At 37.2% G+C, this 9797-nt stretch overlaps 1 protein-coding gene across 2 annotated transcripts in view; it reads right to left on the bottom strand.

Annotated features, from left to right (window-relative positions):
* Window positions 1–693: 693 nt before the first annotated feature.
* Window positions 694–9797, bottom strand: part of BRIP1 (BRCA1 interacting helicase 1) — a 116584-nt gene continuing 107480 nt past the window's right edge. For both annotated transcript variants that reach the window (XM_059717088.1, XM_059717089.1), the window contains one exon: window positions 694–1880. In XM_059717088.1, coding sequence (XP_059573071.1) covers window positions 1833–1880 — 48 coding nt within the window. In that variant the 3' untranslated portion in view covers window positions 694–1832. The remainder of the gene's footprint in view (window positions 1881–9797) is intronic.

Here is a 9797-nt window from a genome sequence, read left to right as displayed (position 1 = left end):
GTACATTACTGGGTTGACAATTTCCTTATTAGCTCTAGTTGGATTTTTCAAGAGTTTAAATTAGGTGACTTTTGGTGGAAGTCAGGTGTCTAACCCCTTTAGGTTCATTTGAAAATCCTAGCTTCTAACAGCGTCCTATCTGGAAAATAGGAATTATCCAGGGGAGGACAGCAATAATGGATATTTAGTTAAGAGACATCTAAATGTTAATCACCCCCAGTTTAAAGATCATGATTTCCTGTAATCTAGAGGGAAGGAAGAGTATCAGCAATAAAGTGTTCTTTATAACTATACCATTCTATGGTCTGGCACCTCACTGAAGTCATAAAATAGCATATATGTAATCCATCTAGGGTTGGCAGGATATGATTTTAGTGTACAAGTGTTAAAATTCAGTACTATCTCCAGAAACTTCAAAGAGATTTTTTTTCTTTCATCGTTCTGGAGACGCAGCTAAGCAAACTCCTATTTTGAGACTATTTTGTTCAGTGTCTTACCATAAATACAAATTAGCTTACAAACATCAAAAAGATATTTTTCAAAAGGTTTGGTGTGACCTAATCCAACTGAAGTCAGTACTTACAATTCACTGAGTCTTTCACTCAAAGTATTTCAAAATCCTTTACAAATATACATAGTATGTATAATAAGCAACTGCTCACCCACCGCTTGGATAGAATTGGGATAGCAAGGAAAGTTTTGAAAATATTTATTTCTAAAAAGTAGCTGCTATACACTGAAATGAAAAAAATGATCTCTCTTTTTAAAGTTAACCGTAACATGTTACATACAAGTTGTGAACAGTTTTAAACAGTGCTCTTAATTTTTTTAGGAACAGGATAAGCAGGATTCTATTAGTTGCTTCCTTACTAATAATTTGGCAAATGGAGAAACATGACAGAAGACAAGTTCTCCCTAGCAACTTGACACGAGCAGCTCTTCAGAAACCAGTGAAACACGCAGCCCAGTGAAAGGTATGGCATACACAGCACAGCAGTGATTCAAAAGCAAATAAATCCTGCTACAAAGAAAAATCAATGAGCTTGGAGAAGCTCTGACAATGACCGATTTCTCTGTGAGATCAAGTGGAGAAGCCCCATTAAGAGAGCAGCCATCTGTTTTTCCCTCATCTCGATACATTGCATTAACCATTTATGCAACTTTCTCCCTCCTCGATATAAGGGCACGAGGGATTGGGCAAGTAGGCCCAAAGCCTGCAGAGGAAAAGCCTTGGGTGAAAGAAGAGAGCCAGAGAAGAGCCACGTAAGGGACATATGCGAGTACTCAAATGTGAAATAAACCAGAATATTTCTAAGCCGAGAGAGGCCAATACGTCCTGATACTCCCATTGAAGTCAGTGGGACTACTCATGTAAGTCAAGTACTTGAACAAGTCCAGACCAGGGTGTAACGTGGCATTGAGGAGAGTAACCAAAAGAATCAAGGACAGAACCGTATGACTCTTCGGATGCAGCAGCCGAAACCACTTCCTGGGGAGATTAAGATTTCACTGAGAAAAAAACATATAGTATTGAGGGATTCTCTTTTGACCAAAACTACATCCTGTTTCAGGGCAGTCTTCACAGCCTTTTAAAGAGATCTGACCTTGGGCATGTGCTGCCGAAGGAGAAATAACACAAGTATAATTTGGGGACCAGGAAGGGTCCAAATAACATTATGTTCAAAAGGAAGAACAAGGTGAAACGAGTTTCTCCGTATCTGATACTGATTCACTCCCCAAAGACAACTTGGGTATCACTGTCCAATGCAACTAGTGGCTTTGCTGAGTGTTTTGTCAGATGACAGCTGATGCTCCAATTATAATAAAGGAAATCATCTGGTGCTGGATGTTATTGCTCCACCAAGAGTCAAAAATTTGTTCTGGAGAAAATGAGAAAAAAATAAAGAAGTCAAAAGGACCAAGTATACAACACAGACGTCTACACATGCCCCTACGGTGCCTTTGTTACTGCACCGTCGTTTAACACTTCCTCTAGGAAGTACCAAGTGACTGCACAGGAACAGCCATTACTGCACTGTGCCAGTGGCGCACGGTTATTGTTAGCCGCTACATTGCCATAGCGACACAGTACAGCAACGCGGCTGCGTCACGCTTTGTGCCCGCTGATGCTATGCCGCCATAGCACGTTGCTATGGCAATGTAGCTTCTCGTGTAGACATGCCCGGCAAAGACAAATTACCAACTGGATATCTGCTTTTAGGGTTTGAGAAGCATCATCAAGGACAACCAAAATAAAACTGTTATCTGAATTTCGGTCAGTGGCAGAGACCGTCGTTCATTATAGAGGAATTTAGAAATGGGGTATTTTATTTTGATCCTGTTCATATTAACATGGAACTTGGATGTGTGAGTATACTTCCTTTCATTTTGTAAAATGACAAATTACTCATAATTCTTCTCCCTCCCTCTTGCAGCCCCCCAGATCCCATGCCTGGCCATCTTTCAGAAGCACTGCAAGAACTTTCTATTTGGGCAGGTATTTAGAAAACCATAAGTAAGCCAAGTCATTTATTGGATCTCTGCTGCATTTTATTTTATTTATACTAGTTACCTCTTTAAGTTGTTCTGTATCTCTTATTTGCAAGCTGCCCTGAACCTTTTTTGGGAAGAATGGCATATACAGCACATAAATTAATAATCCCATATCGTCATAACTAATGTACCCTCACTGGGGGACAGACGGCAATAAACAGGGTTAGCGTTCTTTGCCTTGTGCCATGCTGGCTTCCTGAGTTAAAGAAGTAAAATAGATATATTTTAATCTAAAATATGATTCGCCACTACCCATGTATTTTAGAATTATCATAGAGTGCTGTAACGTGGCAGGAAATACAGCTTTGAATTAATCTACATAGCATTTACATGGGATAAAATGGATGACTAAGTATCAGGCTTTAGGGATAACAATGCCTAGTAGTTCATGTCAGTAGGTTGAAGATATTTTAACAAACCAAAAGTTAACTTAAAAAAATATATATATATATATTCTCTGTATCCTACATATTTCTGACACGGAAAAAAAGAATGCATAGGGCTATCAGTTTCTCAGATGATTTCCAAATGTTTCATTACTACATAGTACATGGATACAATTTCTGATCCAGATGCTTAAAAAACCAAGTGTAACAAAGAAACTTAATCTGAGCTAGACTTGGCAAACTTTCCAAAAAATACTGTAGGATGATATTTTGGAAGCTGCTCAAACAAAAGCCAAAATGGAAATATGCCTCTTTCAACCATACCCTGGGCTGCTGTTAAAAATAAAGACACTTATATTTTCCACAAGTGTGAACTGCAGCTGAGGTTTATAACACATAAAATGTAGATGTCAAAATGCACAGGGATAGCTCTCTCTTTTATCTAAAGATGCAATAACAGAAAGATGTATGGAATGGTTTTGCATTTGCTTTTTTCAATGGTTATTTAGAACGGACATATTCTTTATGGAATTTTAAATGGCTAAAGCCTTTGAAAAGAGACTAAATAGAAGGAAACAACAATATGCTGGAATCTCTTCATCAACTCCCAATAAGAACTATGGTGATGATGATGATGATGATGATGATAAAGAATTATAAAATAAACCTTGCAACTTTCCTGCAGGAGAGGTATTATCTCCATTTCAAAGACTGGGAAACTGTGGTACAGAAATGTACAGTTCCCAAAGATACATGTGGCGGATCGAAGAATATAATGCAGATTTCTTAAGATACTGCCTTATCCAACAGCCTTCTCTCCCACCCTTAACAAAGTTAATTATATAGCTAAATCATCCTTCCTAAATCTTTAAAACCAGATCCAAATTTTCTCTTGAAGGAACAAGGGTCAAATTTCTCCCTGGTGCCATTGGCTAAAGTCAAACAATTTGTCCAAGTGGTCCTGCATATTCCGAGTAGGAACTAAAGAATAAACTTGAACAATAATCAACACTACCTATTACCTATTGGCAGACAGTAATAAACTTTCCTTCCTTTTTCTGCTTTATAACTGCGGAGTGGAAGCTATCTATGAGCTAGGAAAAGTCCCAACTAACCGTATTCCTTCAGTGTATTCACTGGTGTTGCATAACAAAGAGTCAGCATGGTCCAATAGTCTAACATTCAAGAGCAACTTTCATTAAATGCCTGGCACAGTATTTGTATTATCTAAATCAACTGTATTTTTATTTCCTAAAAAGGGTAAGTGGTTTACAAAATCTTGAGAAATCTGATGTAGGAAACATCTGCAACAAATATAACTCCTCTGCTGCCATTTGGCTTTTCACATGTGAAAAAAAGGATATCACTTAGTAAATTCAATACAAAACTATTTGAAAGTAAGCTAAGTCTATGAATAAAAAAATTCAAATGACAAAAGACCTTACTTGACCTTTGCTGGAGGTTTACTTCTATAAACAGATCTGAAATGTATAAAGAAGGGGGTGCCCAAAATATTAAAATAACTAATAAGTCATAGAAGATGTTTCTAATAGAAGAAAAAAAATCCATGGGATTCAGATGTTCTGAACAACATTTTTATTTACAATTGAATTATGCAAAAACATATGCTAAAGTCAGATTTTTTTAAAAACTTTAAAGGCTTAGCTGTTCACTTTCTGGAGCCCAAGTGTCTCCTATAAATGGTCCTTTAAAATTTTTTCTGTTGATGAATGTTATTCTGTTTTGAATTCACACCCACAATAGCCAAGATATTTCCCATACTGATAACAAAGAGGTTTTTGTTACTGCTGATTGAGGGGTCAGTGGCAGCTGCACTATCTGAGTGACATAATCAGGATAAAATACTGGCACATAACAATGCCTGCTCATTAGAATATAAAACAATTAGAATGCTGTATTTGTCATCCAAACAGCTGTTACTCTATGCTTTAGGTACAATTTGAAGCACTTGTTTTGCTTCCTGCTTCTTTCAATTCAAAATGACAATGAAAAATTAACTTAAATAGTGGCAGGTACAACTAATTTGCACTGCACTCTTGGAAATAAGCATTTGGATTTGCAGACCACGTCAGTCATAATCTGCCATTTTTTTCCCTTTAAAAGACTGCTATGCGTCCTATACCGTAATGCATACATAAAAAAGAGTTAACTGGAAATTATTAGCAGGTATGTGTCATAACTCTTGCCAGAGACACTGATGTTTCCAAAAAAATATTACAAAGTTACTCTCAAAGGCAACCTGCAAAATTAGTCCCCAATTCTGTAATTGTATTTGGATGGGCTCAAGGCCCAAACCACGCAAAACTGATCACAGGACTACGGCTTTAAGCGCTATAGGTTTTAAAGGCACCGATGGCTTTATCCATATTCCATACTCTGTAAATTTATCATGATACCACTGGATCGGAAAGGGAAACCTGCCCTTATTCAAATACTTTAAGGACACTGAGATTTTATAGATTCTTAGTCTGCCTAAAACGTCTGCCATTACTTTATCAAATCAGTATTTTACCTAATAGTTGGAATTTTCTTCATGATAAAATCCTATTACTTCTTTGTGCTATTTTTTGGGTTTGTGTTATGTTATAGCTACATGATCTTGCCGTGCCATAATAATCTTCTGCTGTACTGCAGAGTAATAACTACTGGGATTTCTAAATTACAGGGATGACCCCAGCAGTAGTTAAGCACAAGGAAACGCCCTCATTGACCTCAATGGACAAATACCAACATAGATTATCAGTGTTAAGCAGCCAACGTTCAGAAGGAGGCCAGCACTGATGGCTACCCAGTACTTGGGGAAACCATAGCACTTATTAAGATCCCTAACTGTAGAGTTGGCTCCTATATATTTTAGAAACTTGGCACAATTCTATTTAAAATATAAATCAATATTAAAAGAAAAGCTACAGCTATTTTAAAAAGTAATATTCCACTATGGTGGATTCCAAGTGGTTTGGCAAAAAAAATGCACGATTTGTACTGGAGGAAAGAGTAACTGCAGGTATACCAAAAAATAAACTGGGTGCGTACCAATGCTTTCCCCTGTCATGAATTCCAAACACTGGAACAGATACACGCAGAAAATGTTCTCTCTTAGATGGGAGGTAGGGGGAAAATGTAAGATGTGGAATAAAAGGAGATGTACCTGTTTAAACAACAGCTACGAGTCCTGAATGGTCATAAAACATCTCTCCCTCTCGGATTTTTCCCCTGTACTTTCCCCATAACCCAGTGGTACCAATGCAGAGGGATTTGCAAATACATCCAAGGAAGAGGAAGCCTGTTGTGTTCCCTTTACCTTTTTGGAGGGGACAATCAGGCATCCCCCGTCTATCTTTACTTGGACTTGCTCCCTTCAAAACTGTACTAAATGTAGAACATAAAGGCGTATTAACAAGATACTATTGCAGGCATGCCTTGTAGAACCCAGGATGTATTTTTCATTTGTTATCATTTGGCTTCAACTAAACATAAAAAACCATTAAAAAGTAAAATACTCAGATACGCATACCTAGGACTTCCAGCCTTAAAAAAACCCTAAAAGTAAACACAACTCTGATGATAAATGCAGGAGGGGTCTTACTGGCACCCGTGGCCCCTGGACACGTAAGTGCATTCTCCAAAAGTCTTTATACTTCCACATCCTTTACTTTTACAACTCTTCTTTCCTGTATTCTCCTTCTCCAAGTGAGTCACACCTGCAGTAATCTTAAGTATTCTCCCAGAGGCTACAAATACTGTTTTTTAAAAGACAGACTGCACTTTTTTTTTTAAATCCATTCAATACAATACTGTAGGAAGTTGCTTCTCTCAGTTTGGGCTACACTGAGCCCTACTAAGAAGAGCATAACTATGTTAAATTCAGTGGAGTTACATTTGCTAATGCCTACGATGGTTTTGATCCTCTGTACTTTTGAATGTTTTGGAAGAGGGAGAGGGAATATATAATCCTGAGGTTGTATCACGTGTGGTTTGAGTTGAATTAGTTTGGTTTGTTTCGGTATGAAATACAATTACAGCTTGGAATAAACAAGGTGGATTAAGGCAGAATTTGTGGTTAAAAGGGGCAACTGCATGGAGCAAACGCAACACGAAGAGAGAAGGCCTGATTGCTGCTGGATGGCTAAGCTACTACACAGGGGAGGCAAAACAAGGAGAAAAAAACCTGCCTAGGTATGGTGCCAACATTTTTGCGGCCTGAAATTTTACTGGCTCTTGGTCCTGTTTAGCATTCCTCCATAACTGGTTATAACACTTACAATATTGCTTATGTATGCATATTTGTTCATGCAGCACGATCTGTTACTGCGTGCTGTTTGTATCGTTTTACAGTGCTCATTCGTAAATGCTGCAGAACAATACAAATGACACAGTGCATTCATAGCTGCTTCCCTACCCAGATATTTATCTATGTATATATTACACACAGGGCGTGTCTACATAAGACACTTACTGCACAGTAGCATGCCAGTCAAAAATCATGCTAATATGCTACGGTGCAGTGTTATTAGGCTACTGCACAGTAAGTGTCACAAAAAAACCCTGTGCACCAGCGTTGCTGCGCAGAAACTGTTGCTCTTGTGTATGTAGTTAGTACTTCATTAAGCAAGTACGAAACTAAACATGCAGTAACTACTACACATTAATGGATATGTAAATGTGCCCACACACACTAAAGTTGGTGTGTGTTTGTGGGTGGGGCGTGTGTGTGTTCGTATTACCACCAGAAATACTGGTGGTCTGTTCTCCATATGGAGGATATTCAACAGCTACATACATCTCTCTCCAATGTATTTAATATTGTAGGGCTCTTTAAATAATTAAAATTGTTCTCAGTTGGGCAGGATAGTCTTACTTTTAAAACTAAATCAAGGCTACAGAATACTACAGGTAAGCTCTCCAAAACCCTATTCATGATAAGGTAGTTTCATCCAAATAAAGAACAATTAATTTTGGGACACTCCATTCAAATGTTTTTATCATTATCAAATTATTGATCATGTAGCTATCAAAAAGTCTGATAGATGCTAGTACAATAAAGAGACTTAATTTCATTGTAACGTGGAAGAGCTGCATTTTGATGGCCAGAAATGCAGAATAAGCCAGGTCTATAGAACAGTCCAAAATCACAACCTTAATAGAAATGCAGCTTTTAAAAGTTTACTTTGGCAAACAAAGATATTTATGGTTAATCTATGTAGTTTTATTTGGATTTTTACAGTGAGCAGGGGTTAGGTGAACATTTAAATGGCTGACAGACATCATTTGATAAGTCAGTGCAGTCAGTAACTTAAGATTCTTGATACGTACCTGCAGAAACAGTTGTCGTTCTGCTAGATCTGCATATGCCTGTTTTTCTTGTCATTAATGTTAAAAATAATATAATGTCCAGTAAACAACAGAAAAATATTTTCCTCTATTTCAGAAACTGTCTTATACTATTGAGGTTACACTGTTAACCTGAGCTCCCTATGGGAATTTAAGTTGATCTAATGATTTTCATTGTATCTTTTGGAAAATGATGTTTGCATCCTTCTTGTTCTGACTATTCTCAATTTCTAAACCAGATTATGAAGCTAAATCCATGCAAACCCTTAATGGATCAGGATTTTATTTTAGTGCTGCAAAAACTTCAGTTGTGGCCAAGTCTTATCAGCTATGGTGGTAGACAGATTACAGAAGATGTGCTATGGATAAAGTATGAAGCCCTACCAGCTTAAACCAATTACGCACTTAGGGCAAAGTTGTCAAACCAGAGATGAAAGCCAAATCATAATATCTAATTTCCTTTATCTTTACATATTTTAAGGAGAATTATACTATACAGAATGGCATAGAAAATACACAAGCCAGCTGAGAAAATATAATGCAGTAAAACTTTATTTTAAATTATTGTGAGAATAGAATGGTATATAAATAATGAAGCCATTTTTATTCGAGAACCACAAGTTCCGAATAAAAAATGTCTGCCATCTACAAGACTTGGTTTCTTACTAGAAGTCAGCATTTTAGTGCTACCTGTGTTATCTGTTAAGTGATAGGCCCATTCAATTATTTAACAACTGATTCTCATTTGCTTTTAAGATGTGAATGAGTGTGTCAGTCACAAAACAATTGATCACTGTCCTGATTATTTGCATACAACCGGAGGTAGGAAAATGTGAGATAAAATGTGTTTGTGCAATTCAAATCCTACAACTGACTGCAGTACTGTTAACCTGCCATTTTTGATGTTTTCTACAGTGTTCTCAAAACATGTCAAAAATTTTAAAAAAGGCAAGCACTGTACAATTTAATGTACATACTTAGCAATTATTGCATGCACACTTCACAATGAAAATCTGTTACAAACTGAAGGAAAGAAACATTAATGAGCTACTTCTGGTGCTGCTCTGTGTACTCTGTTTGCATAATAATGAGCTCCAATCTGCTGGAAAACACATAAAGGACAAATTAATAAGGTCGTCATTTTTGTCTAATGACGCTTAATACAGTTTTAGCAATCTGCTCAAGACAAAGGGGAGTCATTCAGACATAGCCGATTATGCATTCGCGTGGCAGATGAAATCTTTATTAAACAGAATGATGAATCTGATTAACATGCGATAACAAATATACAGTCTGCAAAAATGACTGCACCACCTCCTGCAAGCATCCCTCACTTCAACTCTTAAGGCTTTGCTTAGATTGAGGTCAAACTGGTATTCCCGAAAGGCGCATTAAGATAAAAGTTTGCCAAATGTGGCAACATGATGAACAAAACAATATCCTGTTACATAAAAGCTACCGTCTCAACAGCTGACTGTCTAATCAGTTATGGTAATAACTGCTTAA

The sequence above is a fragment of the Alligator mississippiensis genome, chromosome 14 (assembly GCF_030867095.1).
Source record: "Alligator mississippiensis isolate rAllMis1 chromosome 14, rAllMis1, whole genome shotgun sequence".
In the NCBI taxonomy this organism is placed as follows: domain Eukaryota; kingdom Metazoa; phylum Chordata; order Crocodylia; family Alligatoridae; genus Alligator; species Alligator mississippiensis.
Note: the sequence above shows the minus strand (reverse complement) of the source record. Positions and strands in the feature narration are given on the sequence as shown.